Raw genomic sequence first — 14,448 nt, 5'->3', positions numbered from 1 at the left:
CTACTTCAACTCACACCCTGTTGGAGTCCCTGCATTCTCAGATTCCCCTCAGTTATTAATCTCTATATTGTAATCAATAAAGTGTTTCAAAATGCTGTTTTTTTTATTAACATATACGTTCAGATCCTTCCTGAGAGAGAAGGGGTGTAGTATCTTCAGATGGGCGTGTGGTGCCCTTCCTCACCCACGCCAACAAGATGTTACTTCTTCTGGGGTCTTTGCCTTGAAAGTAAGTATGAGAGTATAAATAATGTACAATTATAACCTAGTGAAAGTGTACTGACTAAAGGCTAAAACAGAACTGTCAAATTATATTATAGCTGTGTCATTGTATACTTGCTAATTATAATCTTAAATTGTAACATCATTTTGTTGGGAAAACTGAAATGCCCATCAAATTTTCCCCCAGTTTGCTGAATGTGTTCTGAAGGTGTCGATTATCTTGTCAAATATGGACAAAGATGTTAACATCATGAGAGAAATAGCAGAAATAGCAGTCACTCCCCTCCAAAACACTGGTATGTTCAATTTAATATAATTGTATATAAAAAAAAACATTTATATGGATCTTTCAAGGTTATCTTTGATACAAATTCTGACTAGATGGCCACTAAAATACAGGAATTTCGGTAGGCAAGAAAATCGCCTTGCCGAAACCCACCCCCCTTCTAATTTCCTTAATTTTGTCACTAGAGTCAAATACTTTCTGTGGCATACATCAGAGTCAAATACTTTCTATAGAGCAAACTTAATGTCAGGATAGGCAACCGAAATGAATAATTAATGTATGTGTGTTATATTAAACAGAAGAGGGAGTAAAATGTAGGCAAGCAATAAACATTTCAGAACAACTACTAGTCGAATAAGACACGGGAGAGATGACGAATTTTGGCGAAGAGACGTATTTTAATAGACTAATACACTTGAAACAAATAGCCAAACCGAAAACTGCAGACTTTACTATTGCCCCCCCCCCCCCCCCCCCGCGATCAAACCGCCATAAAAAAATAAAATGAAACGTAGTTTACGTGATCACTGACAGCTGCCTTGAAGAACACACATGTACAATTATTTCTGCTACTAAGATCAGTGAAATAGAGGCTGAACTGACAACGGAGTGAAGAGCAAAAAAAAGCAAGTCGCAGCAATGAAGAATTGAGTGCGTAGAATTCTGGCAGGGGGGGGGCTTTTCTGCACAACACCGGAAGTGAAGGCGGAGCCTCGGCTCTTTTGTCTTGTGATTTTGGGCAGAGAGCCACATGTTGAAATATAACGTCTCATACCTCTACCTCCCTAATCTACAATATCAGTAGACTAGACATAAATATTCCCATCTGGTTAACTTCGCCTGAACTCTGTAATCGACAATAACGGAAGAATCTACAATGAATAAGGTAGGTTTATATACATTTAAACATTTAAGACAAGGGGTCTTTGTAGCCAACTTCCTGCTTTTACACAGCACCCGTTTAACGGTCAAAACAAATGCTATGGGTAACATGCACTATTACTGCGGGTGTAGCGAAATGCTATTGACATTTGTGCTGTTTTTGTACGTGAAAATAATGTATTTGTTATTTTTAAACTCGTTGGGAAGGTTCGTAAGCAACCATTTCACGGTGAAGTCACATGCTGAAAGTTGGTGGCCATATGCATAAATCGCTCCGCCATTTCCTTGTTGCAAAAAAATATAATAGTTTACCTAATTTCAGTTTATATGACAAAAGAAGCACGCACAGTATAGAGAATCATTGTACCTCTGAAATATATTTTCAATAACCAACCATATTGTTTTTTTGAAGCTGGTGAACAAAACCAAGTATACAGAACAAAAAATACAAACGCGACATGCAACAATTTAATATATTTTTACCGAGTTATAGTTCATTTGAGGAAATCTGTCAATTTAAATAAATTCATTAGGCCCTAATCTATAGATTTTTACATGACTGGGAATACAGATATGCATCGGTTGGCCACAGATATCTGTGGACATCGGAGGGTTGGAGTTCAGATCAGAATGAATGGTGGATTGGCCGCTGTGGGTGAAAATTCAGCACTCGAAGAAAGAGGAAATTAACAAAGTGTATAATTATTTAACTACAGGTACCGTGCATGTGAGAGAGAGATGTAAGTAGCAGTATTGTTGTCTGTTAGTTTAACTCCAACTCCAATCAATTCGTTTTCCCCAATATGAAATCGGATCTGCTGTAGCATATTATAAATAGTCTTGGAAATCCCTGACCTCTGGGACAAGTGGGGTGGGGGGGGGGGGGGGTTTAAAAGGGGTAGGTAGCATAAACGTAACCATGTGGGTTCTCATTAGTAATATGCGTCAAGTCCCAATGCCAAGTTACTCCTCACGTGTGTCTATTTTTCTAGTTATTACATCAATCCGATCGTAATGCGGAAGTAATGCTGAAAAACTGGTTTGCAGCGTTTTTTTTTTTACTAGTGTAACGGATGTGAAACGGCTAGCTTAGTTTCAATCGGTGACGTCACTTGCTCTGAGACCTTGAAGTAGTGGGACCCCGCGGCTTTTGTGGAGCGATGGGTAACGATGCTTCGTGGGTGACTGTTGTTGATGTGTGCAGAGGGTCCCTGGTTCGCGCCCGGGTATGGGCGAGGGGACGGTCTAAAGTTATACTGTTACACTAACATAGAGGACCTGGTAAACTAACCTATTCCCTATAATGTTATTAACTATAACCCCAACAGAAATAACTTCAAACCAAATCGTTTGCACTCATGACTACTGCTTTCAATAACCTTTTCAGACAGTTTACAAGCAAATACAATGTGAATGTATTTTTTATAAATCAGCTTGCAATGTTGCTAACTAGCCTGCTAATGTTCTGTGACTGCATGAGACAGACAGCAGCTATCAACACCAAGCTTACAGCTACATTAAAGTAAACCAATGTTACTGGTATATAGTTATCTAAGCCAGCCAGCTAAAGTTAGCTGCTAGATAACCTAGCCAGCTAACTAGCCTAGCTATCAAAGCTCCCCGCACATAACTCTGTTATATCCTATCAAAGCCCCCCACAGCACTCTGTTATATCCTATCAAAGCCCCCCACAGCACTCTGTTATATCCTATCAAAGCCCCCCACAGCACTCTGTTATATCCTATCAAAGCCCCCCCCCCCCCCCACAGCACTCTGTTATATCCTATCAAAGCCCACCCCCACCCACAGCACTCTGTTATATCCTATCAAAGCCCCCCCCCACAGCACTCTGTTATATCCTATCAAAGCCCCCCCCCCACCCACAGCACTCTGTTATATCCTATCAATGCCCCCCCCCCCCCCCACAGCACTCTGTTATATCCTATCAAAGCTCCCCCCCACGTAACTCTGTTATATCCTATCAAAGCCCCCCCCCCACAGCACTCTGTTATATCCTATCAAAGCCAAAGCCCCCCCCCCCCCCCACACACACACACTCTGTTATAAAACTCACTATATACTTTGAATTTCTAGTTCCAATGATATTAACTCAAAACTCCCTATAGCTTTGACCAATTCCCCAGAGGCTGTATTCGCCTGGTTAATAGAAGAATTCCCAATCCCCCAGAGGTTGTAATTGCCTGGTTAATAGAAGAATTCCCAACGTCCCCAGAGGTTGTAATCGCCTGGTTAATAGAAGAATTCCCAACGTCCCCAGAGGCTGTATTCGCCTGGTTAATAGAAGAATTCCCAATTCCCCAGAGGTTGTAATTGCCTGGTTAATAGAAGAATTCCCAACGTCCCCAGAGGTTGTAATCGCCTGGTTAATAGAAGAATTCCCACGAAGTCCCAGAGTTTCTGCAAACAGTTGCTTCATTATTCAGAGAACGTTCTGAAAATCATACAGGCACATAGCCTTTTATACCTCACATTTGGTCAGTCCATCTACCATACCCCTTATAAATGCCCCTCTTCTCTAACGCTGTCAATGCTATTTACAAGTCTACTCCAACACATTACATTGGTCATACCATCTACCATACCCCTTACAAATGCCCCTCTTCTCTAACACTGTCAATGCTATTTCCAAGTCTACTCCAACACATTACATTACTTATCATATTTTGCCACATTGTTACGTAACCTACTGCAAGCCTAACGGTTTCTCCCCATTGTTACGTAACCTACTGCAAGCCTAACGGTTTCTCCCCATTGTTACGTAACCTACTGCAAGCCTAACGGTTTCTCCCCATTGTTACGTAACCTACTGCAAGCCTAACGGTTTCTCCCCATTGTTACGTAACCTACTGCAAGCCTAACGGTTTCTCCCCATTGTTACGTAACCTACTGCAAGCCTAACGGTTTCTCCCCATTGTTACGTAACCTACTGCAAGCCTAACAGGTTCTCCCCATTGTTATGTAACATACTGCAAGCCTAACGTTTCTCCCCTCCCTGGGTGGGGAGACGTGTGGTAGATTAATTTCTGTATAACCAAGAAGAGATAGACTTAACTTCACACACCAATCAGAGTTATACTTAAACTTACACCTTTTTAATAATAATTAAGCTTTGCAATAGCATTTGACTTTCAACAATTCACTATCTCTAATGAATTGTTGAGTGTCAACATAATGGCAACTGAGATCTGTTATAGCGAAGATCCACCCCCCTAGTCGACATGACAAACCACAGATAATAGGAACTGTTCACAAAGAAAGACTTTTACTTGAGAGAGGAGTATCCCATGGCCAGATAGCATTCGCTATAAATTATCGTTCAGTTTGGTCTCTAAGACGAGGTTCTAATCTCATTCCTGGTACTTCATAGTACAAAAACACCAACTCATCCAATGGCATAGATCAATTGTCAACTCTAGATACTCCCATCTCAAGTAAAACCTCCCTTGACCCCACTCCTGGACATGCTCACTGAGGGGAGTGAGCCTCTTAGGTCATACAATATCCCAAGATAAGTGCAACATCAGAGGGGACATACAATGGTTCCAGACACTGCCATACACCTCCCCCCCAATAGAAAAATGAGGGAGTGGCTTGCCCACAGACATTGTAGAGACAAAGTAATTGGTTCCCCATTAATCACGCCATCCCTTCACATGGTTTCAGAATAGGTAAAGACACATTCACATAAGACAATGTTCCATTCCTGTCCTCTTCCCTTTCTGATATTCTGCATAGCACCAGGGACATGTGAAAGACAAGCCTGACCTCTCCCCTCTCTGGGCCCCAAGAAATACTTATTTTCCACCATCATTTGCAAATAAATTCATAAAAAATCCTACAATGTGATTTTCTGGATTTTTTTCCCCTAATTTTGTCTGTCATAGTTGAAGTGTACCTATGATGAAATTTACAGGCCTCTCGTCTTTTTAAGTGGGAGAACTTGCACAATTGGTGGCTGACTAAATACTTTTTTTGCCTGTGTGGGTGTGTTATATATATATATATATATATATATATATATATATATAGTTGCAAAAAATTCTAAATTGTTTTTGCTTTGTTGTTGTGTGTAGATCGAGGAGAGAAAAATAACTATTTAATACATTTTATAATAATAAGGCGGTAAATGTAACAAAATGTGGAAAAAGTCAAGGGGTCTGAATACTTTCCAAATGCTCTGCATGAAACGCACATGTCTCAGTCATAGTTAGTGGATTAATGCATGGATTGGTAAGATTTTGGCGCCGTCATGTTATACTGCCTGGTAACATCTGGTGCATGTATTTCGTGAAACACATTTGCTACAACACAACATTCCTGTTGCTGTGGGAGTGGACTTACGGGTCTGTTAACTGTCTTTATCAGGGCCTTCCAGGGCCGCAAAACAACAGCTCTGAATAATATGCCCCTCTTTCACGTGACGCTCCGTGCAGAATAGAATACTAGACAACGTGATGGGAACAAAGGAGGCATGTTAAAAGGCTATCGGACGTGGAACTTTTGAAAATGAGCTATGAGCAGAAGCCTACGGCTGGACTGTTATTAGTATGTTGGCCGAAGTCCTCTTTTTCAATCGAACGGCAGTGAAAGTGGAGTCCGTCTCTAATTCTCCATTTTCTCTTGTGACTTTACACGCTGACCATACTGACGCGAGCGTTGCAAAATAAATGTACAACGTGCATGTTATTCAATTATTGCACCCACACTGCTCGCACGTGCCAATGAACGTCAGCGTTGCCATTGTGCGTTTCAGGTAAAATAACAGCTCGAAATGTATATCCCAGGACAAAATAGCTAGCATCTGCAAGCTAGCTCATTTAAATTGTCAGAAATGTTTAATGCTTAATGCTTTTCGAACCTGTCGCCCAAATTATTATAATTGGTTCAGAGTTTGTTTTGATATTTCAACCTGCATGTCGTGATCGCTTTTTAGTGTGTTGGGGACAAAATACATTTGCACGCGCGTCCGGTCTGGGCATGGTGTTAGGCAGAGAGTAACGTGTTGGAATGTAACGTCTCGGTCTTCTACCTCCCTAATCTACAAGATCAGTAGACTAGACATAAACAATTATCTGGTTAACTTCTCCTGAACTCTGCAATCGACCATAAACAAAACAAACGTTTCTACAATGAATCAGGTGAGTTTATTATATAACGGGGGTGAAGCCTCCCTTAACTACAGGTCTAGGATCAGCGTGCGCTCTCTCCAATCCTAACTATTAGTGTGTTTATTATATAACGGGGGTGAAGCCTCCCTTAACTACAGGTCTAGGATCAGCGTGCGCTCTCTCCAATCCTAACTATTAGTGTGTTTATTATATAACGAGGGTGAAGCCTCCCTTAACTAGCCTTACAGGTCTAGGATCAGCGTGTGCTCTCCCAATCCTAACTATTAGTGTGTTTATTATATAACGGGGGTGAAGCCTCCCTTAACTACAGGTCTAGGATCAGCGTGCGCTCTCTCCAATCCTAACTATTAGTGTGTTTATTATATAACGGGGGTGAAGCCTCCCTTAACTACAGGTCTAGGATCAGCGTGCGCTCTCTCCAATCCTAACTATTAGTGTGTTTATTATATAACGGGGGTGAAGCCTCCCTTAACTAGCCTTACAGGTCTAGGATCAGCGTGCGCTCTCCCAATCCTTACCTTAACTATTAGGGTGTTTTTATATAACGGGGTGAAGCCTCCCTTAACTAGCCTTACAGGTCTAGGATCAGCGTGCGCTCTCCCAATCCTAACCTTAACTATTAGGATGTTTTTATATAACGGGGTGAAGCCTCCCATAACTAGCCTTACAGGTCTAGGATCAGCGTGCGCTCTCCCAATCCTAACCTTAACTATTAGGGTGTTTTTATATAACGGGGTGAAGCCTCCCTTAACTAGTTAGGATTGGGAGAGCGCACGCTGATCCTAGACCTGTAGTTAAGGGAGGCTTCACCCCCGTTATATAATAAACACACTAATAGTTAGGATTGGGAGAGCACACGCTGATCCTAGACCTGTAGTTGAAGGGAGGCTTCACCCCCGTTATATAATAAACACACTAATAGTTAGGATTGGGAGCGCGCACGCTGATCCTAGACCTGTAGTTGAGGGAGGCTTCACCCCCCGTTATATAATAAACACCCTAATAGTTAGGATTGGGAGATCTTACGCTGATCCTAGATCTTAAAATCTATTTTATTTTGGTACATGTTGCAGACGCCTACTGTAGCATATTATAATTGGTCTCTGGTATCCCTGACCTAGGGGGGAACAACACGAGGTCTGGGGTCTCTGGTATCCCTGACCTAGGGGGTAACAACACGAGGTCTGGGGTCTCTGGTATCCCTGACCTAGGGGGGACAGTGTTGGAGAATTTCCAGTACTATGGGGATTTTCCAGTATCTAGGCTCTGTTCTCCCAGAAGTAGTGAGCAGAATCGACATCGGGTTAATGAATAGACCTGTATAAGCAGAATAAAGGCTGAGCTCTGGTGAATGAACTGGATCAACACAGAGTTAACCACCTAGACATGTAAAACAGAACGTAAGCAGAATCCATGGGAGTGTACAGAGCTGGGTCAACATGGAGTTGATCACCTAGACATGTAAAAACAACGTAAAACGAAAATGTGTACCTTTTTAATCTAGGCACCAAAAGCCATGTATCTGTAATAAGATGTGTTTGTACTAATCAAGTATTATGAAAGCACTTATATTAGGAAAGTATTTATGCAATAAATGTATTATTGTATTAATATTATGGCGTATACCAATACAATCTAGACTGAGCGAAGATCAGTCAGGTCTCAGATTAGATCATCATTGTGTTTTACCCTTCAGTGTTCTAACATGAGATCAGATCATCATTGTGTTTTACCCTTCAGTGTTCTAACATGAGATCAGATCTAAGATTAGATCATCATTGTGTTTTACCCTTCAGTGTTCTAACATGAGAACTTCACTACCCTCTTTTTTTGGATTTACAGGAAACACCTATCCCACCCCCCTCCTCCCTCCCCCTCCGACCCTCCTCACCCTTCACCCTCCCGGGGGCCCCAGGTTGTGCCTCTCCCGGTAGCGCCTTACTGCAGGGTATGAAGAGGTTGTCTGTGCTGTTGGTGGACTGCAGGAAAACAACGGGGCTGAGTGGGTTTATGTTCTTACATACATTTATTTTGGGACACTCCCTAGATGTTCTTAATTACCATTCAATATAACGGGTCTGTCGTTGTTTCACAGGGGACAGCCGTAACCGTCGCTCTCTCAGTAGAAGAGTCATATCTGGGGAGGCTAACGAACATGATGCTGATGAGGCAGAGAACAGTCTCTCCAGATCAGAACACCTCAAACACCAGCAGAGAGTGGCAGGGAAGAAACCTCACCGCTGCTCTGACTGTGGAAAGAGTTTCACCTCGTCGGCAAAACTTAAAACACACCAGAGAATTCATACTGGAGAGAAACCTTATAGCTCTTCAGACTGCAGGATAAGTATTTTGCAACTAGGAAACTTAACAAAACACCAGCTGACCCACACAGGAGAGAAACCTTTTAGCTGTGATCAATGTGGGAGGAGATTCACGAAGTCAGGAGCCCTGACAATTCACCAACGAATACACACAGGAGCAAAACCGTTTCACTGCACAGACTGTGGGAAGAGTTTTGTTCAATTAGGCAACATGAAAATTCATCTGCGGACACACACACAAGAGAAGCCTTACCACTGCTCTGTCTGTGAGAAGAGCTTTTCAACATCACAGGGTAATAAGGCGCACCAGAGAACGCACACCGGAGAGAAGCCTTACCACTGCTCTGACTGTGGGAAGAGTTTTCTTCAATTAGGCAACCTGAAAATTCATCTGCGGACACACACACAAGAGAAGCCTTACCACTGCTCTGTCTGTGAGAAGAGCTTTTCAACATCACATGGTAATAAAGTGCACCAGAGAACGCACACCGGAGAGAAGCCTTACCACTGCTCTGACTGTGGGAAGAGTTTTGCTCATTCAAGAAATCTGATAAAGCACCAGCGCATACACACAGGAGAAAAACCTTACAGCTGTGATCAATGTGGGAAGAGATTTACTAGCTCAAATGACCTGATACAACACCATAGAATACACACTGGAGAGAAACCTTACCACTGTTTGGACTGTGGGAAGAGTTTTACTCAGGCAAGCAACCTGAAAACACACCAGCGCAGACACCTGGGCCAGAAGCTTCACCACTGTTCAGATTGTGGAAGTAACTTTTCAACATCAAGGGGTTTAGAGCTGCACCAGCGAACACACACAGGTGTGAAACCTTACTACTGCTTCAGCTGTAGTAAAAGTTTTGCTAGATTAGACGGACTGACAGTGCACCAGCGAACACACACAGGTGAGAAGCCTTTTAGCTGTGATCAGTGTGGAAAGGGATTTACTCAGGCAGCACACTTGACTGTACACCAGAGAACACACACTGGAGAGAAACCATACCACTGCTCAGACTGTGGAATAAGCTTTATTAATTCAAGTCACCTTAAGGTACATCAGAGAGTACACACAGGAGAGAAGCCTTATAACTGTGATGTATGTGGCAAAAGTTTTGTTACATCAGGAAGTCTGGCTACACACCTTCGAACCCACACAGGAGAGAAGCCTTACCATTGTACCGACTGTGGGACAAGCTTTGGCAAGTCAGACCATTTAAAAGTGCACCAGAGAACACACACAGGAGAGAAGCCTTACCATTGTGCCGACTGTGGGAAAAGCTTTGCTGGGTCAGGCAGTTTAAAGTCACACCGGAAAACACACACAGGAGAGAAGCCTTACCACTGCTCTGACTGCGGAATGGGCTTAACCACTTCAGGTGGACTTAAAATACACCGGAGAACACACACAGGAGAAAAACCATTCCACTGCTCTGACTGTGGGAAAAGATTTAATCAGTCTGGGGAGTTAGTTTTACACCAGCGAATACACACTGGCGAAAAGCCTTACCACTGCTCAGACTGTGGGCTGAGTTGTACTTCTTCAGGGGATTTAAAAGTGCACCTGCGAACACACACTGGAGAGAAGCCTTTTGGCTGTGATCAGTGTGGGAAGAGGTTCGCTCAGTCAGGAAGCCTGGCTGGACACAAGAGAACACACACTGGAGAGAAGCCTTTTGGCTGTGATCAGTGTGGGAAGAGGTTCGCTCAGTCAGGAAGCCTGGCTGGACACAAGAGAACACACACTGGAGAGAAGCCTTTTGGCTGTGATCAGTGTGGGAAGAGGTTCAGTCAGTCAGGAACCCTGGCTGGACACAAGAGGAAACACCACACTGGTGGGTAACCTTTCCATTTATTTCATTTCATTATAGCTGAAACCAGTGAATGGTAGACTGTCGGAGAGAAGCCGTGCAGGGTGAGCTTTCTTAATGTGGCCATGCTTGGTGTAACAAGGGAACTTTAAATAACTGTCCATTTAATTACAATATTTTTTAACTAGGCAAGTCAGTTAAGAACAAATTCTTATTTTCAATGACGGCCTAGGAACAGTGGGTTAACTGTCTGTTCAGGGGTAGAATGACAGATTTGTACCTTGTCAGCTCAGGGGTTTGAACTTGCAACCTTCCGGCTACTAGTCCAACACTCTAACCACTAGGCTACTCTGCCGCCCCAATATGAGTGAAAAAGTCTGTGTTTGAATGGTGTGGGCGTATACCGGTCATTAAAATGATTCATGACATGTTAACAGTGGATTGGTCAGCTCAGAGAAAGCAGGGAGGCAGCTCCTCCCCCTCTCTCTGCAAGTTTCAGGCAAGTCTGTCCTTAGGGATAAGGCAAGGGTCCGTTTTGAAAATGTTCAACCCTGTCCACCATCCAACTCACCATGATCAAACCCTGTCCACCATCCAACTCACCATGATCAACCCTGTCCACCATCCAACTCACCATCACCATGGTCAACCCTGTCCACCATCCAACTCACCACGATCAACCCTGTCCACCATCCAACTCATCATGATCAACCCTGTCCACCATCCAACTCACCATGATCAACCCTGTCCACCATCCAACTCACCATGGTCAACCCTGTCTACCATCCAACTCACCATTGTCAACCCTGTCCACCATCCAACTCACCATCACCATGGTCAACCCTGTCCACCATCCAACTCACCATCACCATTGTCAACCCTGTCCACCATCCAACTCACCATCACCATGGTCAACCCTGTCCACCATCCAACTCACCATCACCATGATCAACCCTGTCTACCATCCAACTCACCATGGTCAACCCTGTCCCCCATCCAACTCACCATGGTCAACCCTGTCCACCATCCAACTCACCATGGTCAACTCTGTCCCCCATCCAACTCACCATGGTCAACCCTGTCTACCCTCCAACTCACCATGATCAACCCTGTCCCCCATCCAACTCACCATTGTCAACCCTGTCCACTATCCAACTCAACATCACCGTGGTCAACCCTGTCTACCCTCCAACTCACCACGATCAACCCTGTCTACCCTCCAACTCACCATGGTCAACCCTGTCTACCATCCAACTCACCATCACCATGGTCAACCCTGTCTACCATCCAACTCACCATCACCATTGTCAACCCTGTCCACCATCCAACTCAACATCACCGTGGTCAACCCTGTCTACCCTCCAACTCACCACGATCAACCCTGTCTACCCTCCAACTCACCATGGTCAACCCTGTCTACCATCCAACTCACCATCACCATGGTCAACCCTGTCTACCATCCAATTCACCATCACCATGGTCAACCCTGTCCACCATCCAACTCACCATCACCATGGTCAACCCTGCATACCATCCAACTCACCATCACCATGATCAACCCTGTCCACCATCCAACTCACCATGGTCAACCCTGTCCACCATCCAACTCACCATGGTCAACCCTGTCCACCATCCAACTCACCATGGTCAACCCTGTCCACCATCCAACTCACCATGGTCAACCCTGTCCACCATCCAACTCACCATGATCAACCCTGTCCACCATCCAACTCACCATCACCATGGTCAATCCTGTCTACCATCCAACTCACCATCACCATGGTCAACCCTGTCTACCCTCCAACTCACCATTATTAACCCTGTCTACCCTCCAACTCACCATTATGAACCCTGTCCACCATCCATCTCACCATTATTAACCCTGTCCACCCTCCATCTCACCATTATTAACCCTGTCCACCCTCCATCTCACCATTATTAACCCTGTCCACCCTCCATCTCACCATTATTAACCCTGTCCACCCTCCATCTCACCATTATTAACCCTGTCCACCATCCAACTCACCATTATTAACCCTGTCCACCATCCAACTCACCATTATTAACCCTGTCCACCATCCATCTCACCATTATTAACCCTGTCCACCATCCATCTCACCATTATTAACCCTGTCCACCCTCCATCTCACCATTATAAACCGTGTCCACCCTCCATCTCACCATTATTAACCCTGTCCACCCTCCATCTCACCATTATTAACCCTGTCCACCCTCCAACTCACCATTATTAACCCTGTCCACCCTCCAACTTGGCTGCCATCAGAATATATGTTCTCTTCTTCTGTCCTTCTCTTGTCTGTAAACTGCAGTTCATATTTTACCTGTCAGTGAGACAGTCTTTGATATAGCCATGTGTATGAGTGTTAATGGAATTTATATATGTTTAAATTAATGATTAGAATATTCCACCCTGAAACCATGTAATTGTATGAAATTGATTAGAATCATAAAATTATTATTAATGATGTGTGTAGTTTGTCAGTAAAAGCATAATTAATGATGTGTGTAGTTTTAGTCAGAATTAGAGTAAAACAATATATCTGTACAATATATCTTTATAGTATCTTAAAACACAGACTGTCTGAGCAAAATTCGGTGCCAACCTTGCTAGGGGCCTCTGAGAGATTTGGGAGGGCGGGGAGTGCTTCTCAAGTCCCTCCTAATCTTGAGGGAGGACAGGGAGTGCTTCCCACAGTCTCCCTAATCTTGAGGGAGGACACGGGGTGCTTCCCATGGTCTCCCTAATCTTGAGGGAGGACAAGGAGTGCTTCCCACGGTCTCCCTAATCTTGAGGGAGGACACAGGGTGCTTCCTACGGACTCCCTAATCTTGAGGGAGGACACGGGGTGCTTCCCACGGTCTCCCTAATCTTTGTCGGCTGGGTGGGGATACAGTATGTGCGTATTATACCTACTGTCTGTGTGTGAATGTAAGTGCGTAAGTAGCCCGTATAATATGAATGGTTTTGTGCAACGGACTAGCGCTCTCGTGAATAAACATTTTGACTATCATAGCTGGGCCTCCGTCTGTTTCATTTAACCAGAATCTTACAAATTCTGGGTTGCAGACTGAGTAGTTTAATTAAAGTGGTTTATGAACATTGAGAACATAATTCTCGCAACAATGAGACAGCCTAACCAATCACAATAAAGCATTGATATAACCATGTTTGAGACAGCCTAACCAATCACAATAAAGCGTTGATATAACCATGTTTATGAGACAGCCTAATTTAATAAAGCGTTGATATAACCATGTGTGTGAAGAAGGTTAATTGAATGTTTTAAAGTATGGGACAAGAGGTCTGCCCTTCTCGCTCCTCATTGTAAATGCATCTCTAACTGGTTCCATCTCCACTATATTGCAACAAAGAGCCAGGAGATGAGATGTTGCTAAACAACCAGTTTAGTAAATAAAGCTTAGAGCCAGGAGATGAGATGCTGCTAAACAACCAGCTTAGTAAAACTTGGTTTGGATGAAAAGCTAAAACCATAAAACTATCCCTTTAAGACAAGTGATCATATTTGATTGTTCACTTTTCTGTCATCTTAGATTGTTTGTTTGTGTAGTTTGACATTTCTGGCCATTGGCTGATTTTTCTAACACTTCCAGTTACCATAAACATTTAAAAAACACTTGAGACTGTATCATGGCCTTCATGTCCATCCATCTAACACAGCAGACAGAAACTCTGGTGATCGCTAGGAAACCTTCAAGCAGCCCTTTATACAGTGGCTGTGTCCACAGGAAGT

General features: G+C 43.6%; 1 protein-coding gene and 1 long non-coding RNA gene across 2 annotated transcripts; one reads left to right on the top strand and one right to left on the bottom strand.

Moving 5' to 3' along the window:
- The first annotated feature begins 1,206 nt into the window (after nt 1-1,206).
- On the top strand, nt 1,207-10,842 carry LOC110517972 (uncharacterized). The gene is made up of 3 exons (XM_021595775.3): nt 1,207-1,394; nt 8,383-8,542; nt 8,636-10,842. Exons 1-3 carry the CDS (start codon nt 1,386-1,388, stop codon nt 10,705-10,707), a joined length of 2,241 nt encoding a protein of 746 aa, XP_021451450.3. The 5' UTR covers nt 1,207-1,385; the 3' UTR covers nt 10,708-10,842.
- Nucleotides 10,843-13,014: 2,172 nt separating this feature from the next.
- Nucleotides 13,015-13,948, bottom strand: LOC118948163 (uncharacterized). The gene is made up of 2 exons (XR_016485596.1): nt 13,876-13,948; nt 13,015-13,829 (listed from the first exon to the last, which is right to left on the bottom strand). It is a non-coding gene; the product is annotated as an uncharacterized LOC118948163 (long non-coding RNA).
- Nucleotides 13,949-14,448: the final 500 nt, after the last annotated feature.

Source organism: Oncorhynchus mykiss, chromosome 13, assembly GCF_057628025.1.
Source record: "Oncorhynchus mykiss isolate SJ-2025 chromosome 13, ASM5762802v1, whole genome shotgun sequence".
Taxonomy (NCBI): Eukaryota; Metazoa; Chordata; class Actinopteri; order Salmoniformes; family Salmonidae; genus Oncorhynchus; species Oncorhynchus mykiss.
Note: the sequence above shows the minus strand (reverse complement) of the source record. Positions and strands in the feature narration are given on the sequence as shown.

Bases quoted from the DNA above. Each gene is read 5' to 3' on its own strand.
- LOC110517972 (XM_021595775.3), top strand. The intron at 8,543-8,635 runs GTGGGTTTATGT...GTTGTTTCACAG, and splicing joins CAGGAAAACAACGGGGCTGA to GGGACAGCCGTAACCGTCGC.